This window comes from Saccostrea cucullata, unplaced genomic scaffold (genome assembly GCF_032062105.1).
Source record: "Saccostrea cucullata isolate Sc308-1 unplaced genomic scaffold, CSIRO_AGI_Scuc_v1 ctg7830, whole genome shotgun sequence".
Classification (NCBI taxonomy): domain Eukaryota; kingdom Metazoa; phylum Mollusca; class Bivalvia; order Ostreida; family Ostreidae; genus Saccostrea; species Saccostrea cuccullata.
Genome location: NW_026927082.1, coordinates 10,357 through 28,850, shown reverse-complemented (window position 1 = coordinate 28,850; position 18,494 = coordinate 10,357). Strand labels below are relative to the sequence as shown.

General features: G+C 34.1%; 1 protein-coding gene across 1 annotated transcript; it reads left to right on the top strand.

Annotated features, from left to right (window-relative positions):
- Nucleotides 1-1,304: 1,304 nt before the first annotated feature.
- LOC134273409 (cadherin EGF LAG seven-pass G-type receptor 2-like) lies at nt 1,305-17,973 on the top strand (the record flags this gene model as incomplete). The annotated part of the gene is made up of 16 exons (XM_062755603.1): nt 1,305-1,376; nt 2,082-2,216; nt 2,365-2,553; nt 2,866-3,000; nt 3,395-3,571; nt 3,718-3,846; nt 4,039-4,221; nt 4,387-4,509; nt 4,645-4,830; nt 5,079-5,207; nt 5,488-5,670; nt 7,890-8,030; nt 10,397-10,603; nt 11,555-11,766; nt 15,689-15,780; nt 17,550-17,973. Coding segments are annotated over 15 exons (2,253 nt in total), but the record flags the coding sequence as incomplete, so codon positions are not given.
- Nucleotides 17,974-18,494: the final 521 nt, after the last annotated feature.

Sequence of the window (18,494 nt, the reverse complement as noted above, 5' to 3'; positions counted from 1 at the left end):
AACAATAGCCATATAAGGTCTACTCGGACACGCATATCTTTCTATTGTACTAAGACCCGCCCATTCTCTTGCCATAAAAGAACATATTCTCACAAACCTGGCCGCATTTAGCTGTGATAGGGTCTAAAAAATCGAAGATAATGCAGTATTCTTTACAATTAAAATATGTCTGAACTATTGAAACTATCCAAAAGGCGTCGTATTTATTCACTCATGTTTGAAAACTACCAACATTGTTGTAGATTAAACATAATTCGTCGTGGAAAAAGGGGCCCCAGATAACAGTTATGTCACCTCATCCTTTTCTTTCATAAAAATATTAGATGGTATTCGTGGGATTCGATCCCTAGCAATAAAAATCCGACGAATCTTTCTGCTTTGAGAATGAGACTAACGCGCTAACCTCTATGCTACATTGCTTATGATAATATTGGGCATTTAAATCATGTTTGTGATATGACCCTTGTCTTAATGGACTTAAAGTATTTTTCGGAAAGATGCTAATGTTGTATCATAAAAGTGTACTTTTAAGGTATAGTGGGTCTTCTTTCCATGTTTTTGTAAACCAAAAATTGTATATTCTATTGCAAAGTTTTAGGATCATCTTTTAAAAAATGGAACGAAGACCCACTCATATTGAAAATTTTTGTAAAAGTGTGAGAAAATGATCGTTTTTGTTCTTTTTAGTGTTTGTATGCTTTTTCTTAGCCAAATATTTTCAGTCTTTGTGAGATTTTTGTAAATTGAGGAGATTTTACAGTAAATATACGCTATTATTAGATAAAATATCAAATAAAATTTAGATATAATTTAGATTTAATTTTTCACTTCTTATCTGTCGCACTATAGGCACTTCGCTCGCCTTATCCCCCATCTTCTTTGATGGATCTACTATCATCTCTTTAGGACATTGACAAAGTGGTTCGTCTCTCCGTTGGACAAAGTGTGTCTCATTTAATTACTCCTTCACTTCTTCTTTGAACAGTGAAGAGTCCCTAATCTTTCTCCGCCTATAAGCTCATTTGTAAACTTAAATTGGTTCTTCATAGGCATTGCCCTGCTCTTTTCTCTTTCCTTCTTCCTCTGCCTCAATTGCTCCACTCTCTGTAGCCCTGATAGCTCTGACCTGGTGTTATCCGTCTACTGTGCTATTTCAGCTTTTCCCCCAGTCCCTCATTTTTTAAATTGTTTGTTCAGCTCGTTTAGTCCCACATATTTAGGGGCTGCTCTTTATCCTCGTTTCTTGCCTTCCCTTCCACCGCCCCAAATCGCTGTTTCTCAATATTATTGTTCTGTTGTTCTAGGACGACTCAGACACGGAGAGATTCCTTGTTATGTGGGTTGTGTCCTGGCCAGGATCCTCCTGCGTCTCACAAGTTATTTCTATGCGCTTTTCCTGGGTTGTCACACTACCACATCGACTTTTTGCGTGGTGTACCTTCAGTCATCAGATGTTCTTGCAGACTTATGTGCATTTTGTTTCAGCATTTTCCTCCATCTAATGTTAGTTGCACCATCTTTAATTTCAGACAGTATGTGGATTGTTCCTTGTCGTAACTGTTTGATCTGTCTGTTGGAGCCTCTCACCCCCCCCCCCTCTTTTGCGAGGCTCTAGAGGTGTTGATCATTTTGTTCCGTCATATCTAATTACGGTTTTCCTCACAAGGGACTGTACAAAGGGAAGCTTCCCCTTGGTACCCGTACACAAACTATTCCTAGCAGTCACCTGTCTCTCCAGTGTCATCGGTATTCCTCAGTACCTGTCCAGTCTTTCCTGGCAGTCACTGGCTTCCATTTTAATAGTATTCACTTACAGAAGATGGTTTTCTGCTAACTGTCAGTTTAGCACTGTTAAGCAAGCCTGTTGCTATTTGTAACTATCGCCCCTGGTGCTAGCCTGTCGGTTTTGATCGTCGTCAGATGGTCTCTAACCTTCACCGGATGTTACGACCCTCAACCATTACATCTTCCAGTCAGTGGATCAGCAGTGATGGTAAATCCACTACTCGACCAGAATTCTTTGAATTTGCTTGTTCATTGTTATTTTCTAAGTTATCATACCTGTAGTTATTTATTTGCAGAGTCCATTCAATACGTTGACATATTCTCTGATTGGAGATGACTCAGTCCCTTCTGTGTTTCAAATCAACCCAAGTACTGGAGCAATATCAACCAAACCAACAACAAACTTAACAAGTACCTCTGGAAACTTTGTGGTAAAAATATGCTTAGAATACCTGCGATTGTTAATAAAGAAATTTATAACAATTAAATCAGACATTTATGGATTTGAGGCATAGTCACCAAACATAAAACTGTTCAACCGTTTAAGATAGCTTGTTTTTTTTCCTTTTTGTCTCACAGGCCCGAGTACAAGTGACTGATGGTGGATCACCTCCCTTGTCGGATACTGCGACAATCTCCATCAATGTGGAAAGAAACCTGAATTCACCACGTTTCCTGCATCTCAATGATCTCACCGTAAATATCCCAGAAATTCTACCTGCCGGCTCAGATGTCATCGACCTCAATTCCACAGATGACGATGCTTATGTAAGTTGGATAAAAATAATAATCTAAAAAGCAAAAGAGCAGAATGAATATGTATATTTAAGTAAAGGTATTAGATAGGTAAAAAAGCACCAGATTTTGTAACAAAAAAGTTGTATGGTAATGTTTATGATCTTTTTTTGATAAAAAAAAATTGCTAGTTCAAGTGTATGATTTTTCTTTGGTAAAAAATTTGATGTTCATGTTTATGAATTTTCTGTGGTAAAAAAATGCATGTTCTTGTTCATAATTTTTCTTTGGAGTTTCGCCGGAGATTTAATTGACACATTGTTATCTCTTTTTCCCTTTTTTCAGATACCAAACAACGTCATATTTTATGTCATAACAGGAGGAGTTGGAAATCCAAATGAATATTTCTTCATAAACCCTGGCAATGGAGTTATTGTCCTTCAGAAATCTGTAAAATCAATCTCCACCAGTAATTTCAGGGTATGGCAATATGTGCTTCCACACCATGTACCTGTTGTTTTTTTCAGTGACTCAGTTTTCAGTTTTTAGTTTTATTTCAGTACATACCCTTCTGTACATGTGAAATCAGTATCAATTTTTACTGACATCCAAATTTCTTTTTATTATTCATGTTGAATTTACAAACTTCTAGTATCTCAAGTTTCACTGTAATTAGTGCCAATGGTAAATAGCATATTTCAGTTGAATTCAATGAACAGTAAATGATATACTTATCATGATTTTAAATCTAAACATCCTAAGTAAAGAATAATTGCATTACAACATTTGAGAAGAATATTATGCTGAGAAAAAGTGATGATTAAAGTTGATTTCTGTCAGTCTGTGATTTGATTCTTTTCTTTTGTATTTATAGCTGACAGTGGAAGCCAGAGATCAAGGAAGTCCCCAGCGGTTTGCTACTGCCACAGTGCACATTAATGTACTGAGAGACAGTGGAGTGCTTACTTTCTCTGCCAATAATTACAACGCCACAATTGGTGAGAACACGCCAGTCAGTACATCAGTTGTAACAACAGTAGCCTCTCCTGGGGTATGTTCAGAATCAAACGAATTCTTACTCTGTGTTGTGAAACGTGTTCTTTTGTCAGAAGTGAAAACAATTTTCAGAGTATGCATTTTTTTTGTCCTATAACTATTCAATTGAATTAAATGGAGTGTGGTTTTGCGTTTGAACAGGCCAGCATTGTGTATTACTTGCTTGGTATAGGAACTGGATCTGATTATTTCAGTGTCAATCCAACCTCAGGACAAGTGAATGTTATACAACCCCTTACCAAGGATACATCTCGACTCACTTCCTACAGGGTATTACAAAAAGTTTATGCAAATATTAAGTCGATTTTAATATAAAGAAAAAATCAGTATGTTGTATGTCTAGTGAACTATCTACAATTTCAGCCTTCCAAATTTCAAGGAATTTTAGACCAATGGCTTTCAATTATATGCAAAAACTTATTCAGAAATACTGTACATCAACTTAATTTTTTTTCTTTTCAGTTGTTTGTTCAAGCAGTAAATCATGGGATATCAACACAGACTGCCACATCTACCGTCAACATTATAGTCACCCGTAATGAAAATGGTCCAGTATTCCAGCCTACTTCATATGTTATTACTGTGCTGGACACTATTCCACTAGGTTCCAACATAACTCAAGTGACTGCAAGTGATGCGGACAATGTAAGTACACGTGCTGGTTAATTAAAAAATTAAAAATTAATTAAAACGAGAACTATCGTCAAATGGTTTGGAGAAAGTTTTAAAGTGGAAAGACAAGAGTAAATAAGTAAATTGTTTCCTGCATCAATAAAGATGCTGTAACTTTTTTCCTTTATTTGTTTGAAGGACCCATTGAACTACAGAATACTGAGTGGCTCCCCCTACACTGAGCTGTTTTATCTGGACCCAGTGACAGGGGTCATCACATTGAAGAGTGTTCTCCTAGGAAGGACCGAAAACCAGTACACTGTAAGTGAACTAATTTAACAGGAGGAACTAACTTGACCATGCATTAAAAGTAAAATGCTAGTAGTTGATTATCATTTTGTTTATGAGGCACTTATATTATTGAACAATGTCAAGGACTTGGTTTTATTACTATAGTTCACAGTACAGGCTAGTGACCAGAGGACTCCTGAAAAAACAGCCACAGCCAACGTCGTGGTCAATGTAATTAAGGATCAGTTCAGCCCCGAGTTCATCCGTACTCCGTATAACGTTCAAACGACCGAAAATACCCCGGACGGAACCATCATCTTCAACACGGAGGCCATAGACCGAGATCTTAAAGTATTTGTTCTTGAGAAAGAAATTAAGTGGAAAATACAAAATATCCTTGTACTAAGCATTATGTTCTACGGTTTTGCTTACACATCTTTTTAGGTATTCCATTAATTGACAACCAAAAATGTATCTTAATTCCAGAAATGCATACACAATTCAAATGCTTTCATACAAAAAGTTAATTTTGTTTCAATTTCTATATTTGATCAAAAAGTTACTTTAAGGGTAGAATTTTGATAAATTGCTGTTTTCAGGAGAGAATTGCATACACTGTTATTGGTGACAATGCTGCCCCAGCCTTTTTTGGTGTGATCTCTGACAGAGGGAACATAACAATTATAAATCAAGCCCTTCTCAGGAAAGATATGGACACCAAATACACAGTAAGTAGCTTTGGAGTGATTTTTAGTGGTAACCACTTGTGTGAGCAAGTTAACAAACTAAAAAGCTAAAGATTGAACAAAGCTGATACTACAAATAAGTAAACAGTATGCATCTATAGAGTGACTTATAGTTGATAAATTAATCCATCTTGAACTGTAACAATTTTTGGATATCATCAACAAGATAACATATAGATGGATAACTTTAAGAATAAAAACGATTCTTAAGAAGATGTGCTATCTGTTGATGTGCGAAATTGTCATGATTGACGTTTTGCAGCTCCGACTCACTGCCCATGATAAACGATATCCCAACAATAAAGTCAATGAAACTGTCACCATTACTGTGAAGAGGAACCTGAACGCTCCTGTTTTCTCTCTACCAAGCTACAGTCGAACCGTTCTGGACACAATTCCTATCGGAGATCAAGTGGTTCAAGTTAATGCAACAGATGCTGATAGAGTGAGTTTTACAAAACTTTCTAATAATTAAATCACAGATGTTTATTATTTAACTGGCTGATTTTTTTAATGAAACTGTTTTAAAAACATTCTGATTGTATGCTCAAGTACTCTGAAGATGACGTCAAAAAGATGCTTGTGTTTCTGATTGACAATATCTATGTGTCTTTTGGAGACCAGATCTTCCAACAATCCATTGGAATTTCCATGGGTACCAATTTGGGCCCAGTTATAAGCAGACCTATTTTTGTATTCATATGAAGCAGAATTTTTCCAAAGTCTTATACGTGAAAAGAAGAAAACACTTGCCGTGGCTTTCATCTCGACATTTAGAAATATCGACGATGTATTGTGAATTAAAAATTGTAATTTCCATTTTTACATGTTTGTCGATACGATATATCCTGGTGAGCTTGAGATAAAAGATACCACAGAGTCTGACCTATCTGTTTCATATTTGGATATTTTACCTGAAAAATATATTAATGATAATCTAACCACCAAGCTCTATGAGAAACGTCATGACTTTTTCTTTACAATCCCCAACTTTCCTTACTTCTGCAGCAATATACCTTCATCACCTGCATACGGGGTTTATATATCTTAGTTCATTCGAAATGATTGAGCATGCTCTACTTACGACCAATTTCTAAAACGATATAAATTATTGACGAACAAGTTGATGAAACAAGAATACCAGCAGTCTCGTTTAAAGTCATTATTTCATAAGTTCTATGGTCGATACAATGACCGTGTCAGCAAAAACAATTTATCATTGAGTCAAATGCCGACTGACCTTTTTCATACTATTTGTTAGTCTATTATTTATGCACTGAATATACACGGATTTTCCCGTTATTTCCCGATCATGACAAGCTGAAGGAAGCATTTTGTTTTATTTCTTTGTCTTTCAGCCATTGATTAATTTTGATGAAGTCTGTTCTTTTATATTGTAACTAATTTAATTTTGAAGGAATTAAAGAATTTGAAAGAATATATTTTATCTGCTTTATGTTAAACATTTCTTGAGATGAATGAATCAGTAGCTTTATGTAAACAACCCTTTTTCTGAATCAATATTGTTTTTTTCAGGATCCTGTTTCCTATATCTTAGCTTCAGGAGGAGACACAGGGACAGATGATTTAAATTTCTTTTATTTGAATGCAGAAATAAGCCTTAAATCTTTACTCGATCACGTCAATATCAGCTAATAGAAGAGTTGTCCGTAAAGTTCGTAGACAATATTGATAATTACTGCAAAACATTGATAAAATATTAATATGAAACTATTATTTTCATTAATTTCATGTTCAATTTTATTAAAATGCTGGTTTTAAACAAATACAAAGCACAAATACAAGACACTTTAACCAGTCATAAAAAATGTTTACAATCTTTTCAGGTTTCATATGTTAAATAATAAATCTAACACTTCCTGTCTCAGATTCTGCAAATCATGTTCTCGTAATTGAAAGCGACTTTATTTACCGAAACAGGACAAAGTCACTTTACGATATTCCTTTTTTACAGCACTGCAATCTGGGAATGATGGTCTTTCTTATACTCGTGTCATCCTGTAAACTGTTCCCTTCTCTTCGAAAGTTTGATATGTCATTTAAATTCTAAAAAACTGGCTTCCTTTTCCCATCTTTTCCCGACTGTTCACAAAATATTTTGGTCTCTTGTGGAATTTTCCGAAGTCTACGCAGAATTTTATCGCTGCTCTCTGCTCTACCTTTTCCGAAAACATCCTTTTTTCCAACAATGCAGTTCCTGTCTAGATTCTAACCTCGATATCTCAACCATTTTGGAAATGTTGAAAGTTCAAATTTTGCAGGGTTGACGTTATAACTTTTGTTAACCTCATTATGTTAAAAGCGTGTAAATATCCGCAATTTTTTTCAAAATGCAAATGAAACATATAAAATGATAAATTTCTTTTTAATTAAATTTTGTGGTGTTCCGGGTCACCATCCCAAATCTAACAATGAAGCCATTATTGCAATTATATCTTTGAAATAGAATATAATTTTACATTTTGTAAATCACATTTAGTAAAGGATTATATATATATATATATACATGTACTAATAATAAATATCAATGACAAAATTTTATTTAAATTTTATCTTGTCTACGAACTTTACGGACGACCCTCGTACATCTAAAATTTTCTTGTGTCTTTATGATTAATTACAATGTTCTTCATTATTTTTAAGGATATTCTCCGGTTTACAATGAAAGCTAATGGTGATTCCCAAATACAGGAAGAAGTCCAGACATATTTTGGCATTGACCCTGATGATGGAATAGTCTACCTCAAACAATTACTGACCAGAGTTCCACGGCAATATTACCAGGTATTTTTTTTTTAAATATGTGGTTTATAGCTGTTGATGAAAAATAATGTATAATCTAATAGAAAAAAATCGCTGTTATACATCCTTTCACAAAAAATATTAACACCTAAATAAATTATTTGGCTCTTTTTAGCTCACCTGAGCCGAAGGTTCAAGTGAGCTTTTCTGATCAAATTTTGTCCGTCGTCTGTCGTAGTCGTTGTCGTCGTCGTCGTCGTTAACTTTTCATATTTTCGACTTCTTCTCAAGAACCACTGGGCCAATTTCAACCAAACTTGGCACAAAGTATCCTTAGGTGAAGGGAATTCAAGTTTGTTCAAATGAAGGGCCACGCCCTCTTCCAAGGGGAGATAGTTATGAATTAGTGAAAAATTAATGGCATTCTTAAAAATCTTCTCAAGAACCACTGGGCCAGGAAAGATGAAACTAATGTGGAAGCATTCTAAGGTAGTGTAGATTCAAGTTTGTTCAAATCATGACCCCCGGGGGTAGGGCGGGGCCACAATGGCCGATCAATGTTTTACATAGGAGCATATAAGGAAAATCTTTAAAAATATTTTTCTCAAGAACCACTGGGCCAGGAAAGATGAAACTCATGTGGAAGCATCCGCAGGTAGTGTAGATTCAAGTTTGTTCAAATCATGACTCGCGGGTGTAGGGTGGGGCCACAATAGCGGAGCAAAGTTTTACATAGGAGTATATAGGGAAAATCTTTAAAAATCTTCTTCTCAAGAACCAATGGGCCACGAAAGATGAAACTCATGTGGAAGCATCCTCAGGTAGTGTAGATACAAGTTTGTTCAAATCATGACCCACGGGGGTAGGGTGGGCCCACAATGGCTGATCAAAGTTTTACATAGGAATAAATAGGAAAAATCTTTATAAAAATCGTCTTCTCAAGTACTTCAAAGCAAAGATTAGTGATATTATAGGAAGAAAATGTTTTTAAGAAATCTTTTTATCAAGAACAGCAAAGTCATATGCTGTATTAATATGAAGGCATTCTAAAGTAGTATTAAATTCAAGCCCCCCTTTAATAAACTTTTCAGGTCTGATCTGATGTGTTTTTTCCTAGACGATTTGCTCAGGTGAGCAATGTGACCCCTGGGGCTCTTGTTAAATCTGTTTTTAGATCTCTCTGAGCCGTAGGCTGAAGTGTGATTTTCTGACCAAAATTTGTCCTTTGTCTGTCGTTGTTGTCGTCGTCATTGTAAACTTTTCATATTTTCATCTTCTTTTCAAGAACCACTGGGCCAATTTTAACTAAACTTGCCACAAAGTATCCTTATGTGAAGGGGATTTAGGTTTGTTCAAATGAAAGGCCACGCCCTCTTTCAAGGGGAGATAATTATGAATTGGCGAAAAATTAATGGCATCTTTTAAAAATCTACTTCTTAAGAACCACTGGGCCAGGAAAGATGAAACTCGTATGGAAGAATCCTCACGGGGTGTAGATTCAAGTTTGTTCAAACATGACCCCCCGGTGTAGGGCGGTCTACAATTGATGATTAAAGTTTTACACAGGAATATATAGGAAAAGTCTTTAATATCGTCTTCTTAAGAACAGCAAAGCCATGATTGGAGATATTTATATGGAAGCATCGTCAGGTGGTGTAGATTCAAGTTTGTTCAAAACATTACCCCCACGGGGTAGTGTGGGGCCACAATAGATGACCAAAGTTTTGCATATGGATATATAGGAAAACTCTTTTTAAAGATTCTTGTCAAGATAATAAAGTCATTGTTGGTCATTTTTATATTGAAGCATCTGCAGGTGGTGTACATTCAAGTTTGTACAAATCATGACACCCGGTGATAGGGTGCAGCCCTAATGGGTGATCAAGGGGATATATAGGAAAACATCTTTAAAAAAATCTTTAAAATCTTCTTCTCAAGAACATCAAACCATGGTTGAAACTTATGTGAAAGAATCCATAGGTAGTGTAGATTCAAGTTTGTTCAAAATCATGACCCCCTGAGTAGGGTAGGGCCACAATGGATGATCAAAGTTTAACATGAGAGTATATAGGAGAATCTTCTTCGCAAGAACACATGGTTTGTTATTTCATTTAAAAGCATCTTCAGATAGTGTAGGTAAATTTGTTCAAATTGTACCCCCTCCCTCTTACCCCTTCTGCTATTTAGAAGTAGGTCAGGACCACTCATGCATATAATGCTTTTAATACTAAACTGATTTTTGCTTTTTTTTACTAGCCAAAGTACTCGGGTGAGCGATGTGGCCCCTGGGCTTCTTGTTTGAAAATAATAAAAATAAAATACAATAGCTTTCTTTATCTCCATTTACAATACAGCTATGAGAAATTATAAAAAGGCAGATCTAAATTGAATATAATTTTTATTTTCAGTTATTCGTGTTTGCTAGAGATCAGCGTCCAGTGAACGAAAAAACAGGCACTGCCACTGTGAATGTGAAAATTGATTTTGATTCAAATGCAAATTTTTCAAATGGGAGTTGTGAAGCAAATGTTTATCCTCCAATATTTACTGCACCGTTATATTTTGTGAATATACTGGAAGGAGATTACTCGATGAACAACCAACTGCTCATACAGGTATGTGGATATCACTTGTTTCTATCTTCTTTCATTGCAAATGGAAGGAGTTTTTGATTAAATGAAATATATATGGGCCCCTTCAAAAATAAACTGCATCTGAGAAATATAACAACAGAAGTTTATATTATACAACTTTAAGAAATCCCTTTTACACTATAATTTCAGCATTGAAAGACCAGTTCGTCTTATAATTAACTCCCATTTATTTTATAATTTTTCACATTTTTCCATTAAAAAAATGCAAGTAAGGTACTTCATTGTTTAACATTTGCTGTAAGAGTTACAAATTCATAACATGATTTTTTTAATATAAAAATATGTATGTTTAGAACTGATGGATAGACATTTCAATTTTTAATTAAAAGTTATTTTAGAAAATAAAAAAAAAACCCAATTATATTCATAAATATTTCTGAATCACTCAAAATTAATTGAAACTTAACTTCACGATCAGAACTAGGGATGTTGAAATTTTTTTTCTTTCCCACAGTAAAATGTTGTTATTAAGAAATGCACATCTTGGAAAGGTTAATAGAGTTTCAGCTTACCTGAGCTCTAAACTCAAGAGAAGTTTCCTGATCATCTGTCATTTGGCATCGTCTGTCTGTTTGTCACGTACTCTAATTAAAACTTTTACAGTTTTTTTCTCTAAACACATTCAGACTTTAACCAAATCTTGAAATTATTATTTGTAAACGAAATACACTTGACCGGATTCTTGCAAGGAGAATTGAAAAAATCACTAAAACAAAAATTCAAACTATTATGAAAACTCCTTGGAAATTTAGATTTCATCTTAATCATTCGATCATTCAAAAACATTTTTTTTCTCTTAAAATTATGTTCACTGGATATGAGATTTGAGATTCAATTAACATTCTGTTTGTTTCGTTGGATTAAACAAACAACCATTTTAAGTGTCAACTCAAATATACTTATGTATTTTAGATTTTTGCCTCTGACGACGACGTTGGAAGAAATGGGGCAATAGTATTTGATATTCAAAGCGTTTCCAACAATGGAATCGAAAAGTTCAAGCTAGCTGAAACTCAACAAGATGGAATGATTGCCATTTTATGTATCAGTACTATATCTAGAGGTGAAACCTATGTTATAATGCTCCGTGCATCGGACCTCGCTCTACCGATATATAGTAGAAGGTCTGTATTAATTAGATAACATACGAGTTCAGTTATGCCCACTGTGAATATTGTGACAATTTTAGACATTAAGACTGATTAAATCATTAAATGCATTAATTGATTTGTACCAAAATATCTCTCAAATGTTGATTTCTTTCTTGCAAAGAAAATGAATCACTCATATTTTCAAAATAAATAAGCTCTTATTTTTTTCCCTTTTTTTAATGCAGAAAGTCATAAAAATCTCTTTGTTTTATTTTTTCATTTACTTTCGATGATTAAAGGTTTTGAAGTTGATATTTTCTGTATAATATCACGACTTATATATTTTAAAAGAATTTCACACAGAAATATATTATCGCAAATCTTGCTTGAAAGTATTCACTTCGAACGAAATACCGTTGTTTTGAGTGACGACACTGATGAATCTGACTGAAATACAATTGCGAAATCAAACAAAGAATCTGATTGGTGTTTTTTTTATAGGCCTGCCCACTTTCTCATGGAATGTTTCCAAGATAGTACAGCTGTAGAAAACGAGCAAACAAGTGGTAGGCCCCTATACTTATTTACCCGTACGAAAGTTTGAGGAAGAATAGGCACGGCTTGGGCACGGCTAAGACACGGAATCCACACAGGTTTTTAAAAAGCCACACGGGTTCTGTATGTCCAAGACACGGACACGGCTTCCGTGTCTGAAAGTGAGGAATCCTCACTCACAGAAACCCGTGTGGAGACACGGACTCCGGGTTCCATGGAGACGGTTTTTAACTCAGGCGGGTTTTGCTTCAAACTATTTATATCTCACAGCTTTTTACTGAGCATGCTCAATCATAACTTCCTTTATTTGAATATTAAATTGGAGGGATTTTTGGTCATGAGCTTAGTCAATGTGTCTTTTTGCTCTATTTAAAGGATATTTAACCAAAAGATGTCAGTTGAAATTGTATTTATGTCAGTCTGGGATAATTTATTCACTTTTGAACTAAATGCAGTAAGTGTAATCTAGAATAAATTAGTCAATTTTACAATTTTCATGATCTTCCTGTATTGCGATGTTGACAATGAACATGATGAAATAGTTTAGGGTTATTTGAATGACTTTAGTTGGACTTTCACTAATCCTTTTTTAATTAGTATATATTTTATGTGACATCACTGTGCTATAGAGTGAAAGTTTTATTTAAACTATATTCTTTCTCAGATTGTGCAGTAGATTGAGCTACTAGATTAAATTACAATTGAATATTGTACATTATCATTAAAATCTTAATTAAAAACTAGCATTGATTGTAACTGATAAAGTTAATCTTTAGCAGAAAGTAGATGTACACATTCATATAAGATTTTGGACTTTTGAAATTCCAAAACTAAGCATAAATGTAAAGCAATGTGAAGTTAGTTTGGTTTCGGTCGCCATTTTGGCATTCACAGTTACATCAGGAGATTCTCTAAAGGCCATGACCTAGATCTAGACGAATGCACAGATCCCGTGACTCCTTATATGGTATATGGCACGGCTTTTTTGACACGGGTTTCAAAAAAACCGTGTCTCCATATATGGAAAAGGACACGGGTTTCAGACACGGGTTTACAGAATCCGTGAGTCCATATATGGAAACAAGCACGGCTTTCTGACACGGGTTTTGTAAAACCATGTGATCTCATTTAAATAATTCGGCCAATATCCCGTGCCGTGTCCGTGCCTCAACCACTTTTAGGCACGGCTTTCCATACATGCTTTACATAGGAGCACGGAATGCTAAAGCATGGGTTTCAGGAGACGGAATCCGTGCCTGAGCCGTGTCTAAGCCGCCCGAACTGTTTTGTACGGGTAGTGGACCTATGCTATACATTATTAAATTATTGTGAGTGTGGGTAACCTGTATAATGATCTTCAAATAAAATCTGTTCCAGGACTGGCAGAAAATGACTTAAAATGATACACGTCACCCGGGGCATATTTTTGCGATTGAAAAACACAGCCGTTTTTTCTTCAGTACATCAATAAAATTAAACATACTTAGATTTGGTAAATATAAGTGATAATAATTATTTTTATAGTGAACATGAACATAATATTCACCATTACAGTTAAAAGTGCACTGCACAAGGATTTTGATTTTTTTTTTCTGATGGCATGTATTAATATTTACATTCGCTGTATTTTTCTACTAAGCCAACTGTGAAATTGATTTGAAAACCATTTTCGTGTATATACTGACGTAGAAATATACATGGAGAAACGTGCGATTACGTGACGTCACAATGAGGCTACAGCGACGTTAGTAAAATGCAACGATATAGGGCAGCGAGAAATTCAATTATTGAGTATATTTTCGGTGATTCCAAACAAATAAAATGTAAATATAAGGAATGTCTTTAAGTTTAGTGTGAATTATTGGTGTGAGAATCACACAGACTTGCACGTAGACATATTTTTCATGAAGCGCTAGCGCACACACACATTTGAAGCATGGTAATTTTGACAGTCGTGAGAACAAAACAGTAAACTTTTGAATAAATTCGATGTTTTACCACAAAGGAATTAAAAATTTTTTAACAGGTGCTCCGGAATTAGCTGGATATGTTTTCTACGCAAGTTCGCGTTTTCAATTTGCAACACCGAAAATGTCGTGAATAGAAAATCGGCAGAATTAAATGTATAATAAAATGAAAATAGTGTTTGTCATCAAACGATATACATGAACCTTCTGAGAAAGGAATATATCACATGCTAAAAAGTGATTCTGTATTTTGTCAAAAAATTTACCATCGGTTTTTGACAATCGCAAGGCCGTTGGACGCTTTTCAACTTATATAGGCAAAAGATACTGTTCGAGAATGGGCGGGTCCTAATCAACCAATTAAAACGCTTGTTTAATAGAATGAAACCCCTGGTTCAAATTCTTCAATTGTCAAATCCAATATTGTCATCACTCAACACAACGCTATTTTGGTTGCAGTGCATACTTTCAAGCGAGATAAAAATTCCATTTCATCTTAAATTAAAGCTACTGAAACGTCAAATTTTTGGATGGGTTTGATTGACACATCCTTGCACTCTCACGAATTTTACTTTTATTCTTTAAAATACTTTAAAAAGTGACAATCTCGTTGTGTATTAATGAAAAATATTAAAAAATTTAATCCAGAAAAATACTTATATTCAGAGTAGAAATGTTAGCAAAACCCCTCTACAAGTATAGTCATTGCGCGCTAAGTGTTGTGTACCGAGTTTAGCAAATTGATCACACCCGTGAAACGTACACAGTTTCTATAAACAGGGCACAAGCTCTGTTATTGTTGATGTTTACGATTCACCGGGAGCGTTCAATTGTTGAAGTCTGCTCACCACAACTGCACGGAATGACAATATACTGTGTGTATATTTTGCTTTCAAACATTTCTATTCTGAATTTTCTGGATTATAGTTTTAATATTTTTCATTTATGCACAACAAGATTGCCACTTTTCCTAAGTAATAAGAATAAAAGTAAAATTAGTGAGAGTGCAAGGATATGTTGTGTCAATCAAACACATCCAAAAATTTAAAGTATCAATAACTTTTAGATGAAATATGATTTTTAATATATTTTTGTGTGAAATGCTAGTAAAATATTTAAGTCGTAATATTATACAGAAAATATTAACTACAAATCTGTGTCCATCCACCTTTAAGGAGCCCTGTCATTTAAGCAATCAAGAGAATATTTATTTGCTGTACTTTGAATAATCTCTGGGTTTTGAATTTTTCTAATGAGAATAATTCATGCATCTGTATGTACGTTATATGAGATTATCATGTAAAAATTTTTGAAGTCAAATTAAAAAAACATGCATATCAATTATCAAGCATTTTGTTTAAAAAGAAAATTACTGTCTGGATTCCGTATTGAGTATAGATTGTATACTATGTTTTGTGACTTCACCATTACAGAAGTTCTTCAGTTCCAATAGAAGTCAAAGTCGGTCCGTTTTCAGTACATTAAAGCTAATAAAAGAAAAAGGTCCATTCAAGCAAAACTTTTGGTGAGTTTCTAGTTTCAAAACATTCATTTGCAATTTATCTCGCTATGCATGTGATATGCATGCGAGAATTATTCATTAAGTTCGAGTACAATGAGCTCAATGTCATTTTTAGGTTATACATGTACATATACTTATTGAACTCCTAAATATTATTCATAAATATGCATGTCAGAATAGTTTTGTCTTTGTTGTTTTAATTTAATATTTTTGATAGAAAAACGACTTTGGCTAGCTGAATAAAAGAGCGTTCAATCATAGGATTGATTATTATGATTGAAGCATAATCATAAGATTATGCTTCAACATGATTGATACAACTTCAGAGACAAAGTGATTATTCAAGCAACTGTTTGTTGTTTGACTATATTTAGTTCCTTGATTTGACATTGGTATAATTTATAATTTAATGGTGTACACAATTTGCAAGATTCAATAGGAAGAAGCAAACTATTGTTTTTTGATTAAATAGGATATATCTAATCATCACCTTGTCCTAAATCCAACGCAACGTCGGGTTGATCTGTGCAGCCTGTGTATACGAAGTGTCTAAAATAATGATGCACATAAATATTAATTGCAAATTGTTTTTAAAAATGATATTAAAAAGATGCTTGAGTTTCGAGTTGATAATATCTTTGTAGTTTTTTTTTAGATTAGGTCTTAAACTAATCTGTTGAAATTCCCATGGTTACCGTCTGCAATCCGCTGTTTACAGACCTATTTTTGTATTGTATTCAGATGATGCGGAATTTTAAAAAAAACATCTACACGTGAAAACCAACAAATGGTTTTTGGCCTTCAACTCGACATTTAGTTATATCGACGACGGTGTATCATTTAAGGAATGAAGCTTATTTCAACTTATGTTATCCGATATAACATAACTTAAGGCAGTTTACGCTTTATAAACCGCGAAGCGGTTTATAAAAAAGCTTAAACTGCCCCAAGTTTTGTTATATCGGATAATATAAGTTGAAATTAGCTTCATTCCTTATAATTTAATTCCAGTGTAGACAATGAGACAATATTTCCTCCGGAAAAAGACTTCAAATTGAGCATTATTTTAAAAGTAACGTCAAGCGGAGTAATACATTTTTGACGTAACTCATTGTGACGTAGGCAAGTTATGTTATCCAAAATATTATATGTTCCTCTGAATGATTAAGCCAATGAAATTGCTTGATACAAGTGAAATTGTTGTTACTTTCATTCATATGTAGACTCGATATATCCCAGTGAACTTGAAATAAAAGCTCATACATGTACCACAGAGTCAATTGTTTTATATTTGGATATTTTACCAGCAAAAGATGATAATGGTTATCTAACAACCAAACTTTATGAGAAACGTGATGACTTCAACTTTTCAATCAACTTACCTTATTTGTCTAGCAATTATCCCTTATCACCTGCATAAGGAGTATGTCTTTCAGTTGATTCGATAAGCAAGAGCATGCTCTACGTATGAATTACTTCTAAAAAGAGGCAAGCTATTGACTAACAAGTTGATGAAACAAGGATATAAACAGTCTCGTTTGAAATCATCATTTCGAAGTTAAATAAAAAATAAAAGCATATATCTACGAAGTTTATAAACAACCCTTGTATATATCCGGGTTTTTTTTCATTTTAAAGTTGAAATCTCATTCAACTACTCTCTTACGGAACAGTTCATAATTTGGCATAATGATTTATGCAGTGACTTGTAAAAAATGGAAATTAAATGTAGTTAAATTTTCCTGCATGTAATATTTTAATGTTTGTTTCAGTTTCTACCTCTCTTCTTGATGAAAAATATCTGATGAATGGAAATAGAACAAGAGCATAACTTTTAATGGTGGATGAAGAATAAATTAAATCCTTCATTTGAATTTAAGGATGTGTTTTCATTTGTTTTTGGAATTAAACACGGATGCTTAAACGATGAATGTTATTTTCATGGTTATTCTCGTAAACTTGGTTTTATATTAGATTGGTGCTGACATATGTGAAAAGTGAATATGATGTAGGTTGATTGTATGGACACGAACTACATGAAGTCATAACTTTTAAACATAATTTTTCGTCATATGTGTTCATCTAGCCGTTGTAAGTCTTATGTTTTTATGAAGTATGATGATACATGTATCTAATTCTTAAATTGCTGAAGGCAAATAAACATGATTACTTGTCATTTGTATATCATTTTAAAAATGTCGGCTTCATATGAATTTTTATTGAAATGTGTGCCGGAGAAGTTGCATCTGACATAATTATAATGATTATCAAGATTTAATTTTATACCATTATGCCATGTTAAGATTCATCTAAAGGTGCGTCATGCAAATAAAGGTAGATGTTATGGTGTATTTATGTTACTTTATATTGTGCATGCTTAAAATTCATAACCTAACCTACGAAAGTCACAATTTCGCAGTTTTAATTGTATCGAAGATTTTATATAAAATAACATATCAAAGTTTTACGTTGGTAAATTAAAATATTCAACTTTTAATGACCCTCTGCTCTAAATTTCACATTTCCCAACAAATATTTTCATTAAGAACTGTACCATTAGCTTCAAATGGAAAATGTCGTCCGCGTGGCGCAGTGGTTAGAGTGACTGCTCTAGAGTCCCCAAGAAAGGAGTTAATCCTTACGTCCCGGGTTCGAATCCCACTTTGGGACGTGGAGACCAGTCCTTCCGATTAAACCGTATAAACCGAGGTCTCCCC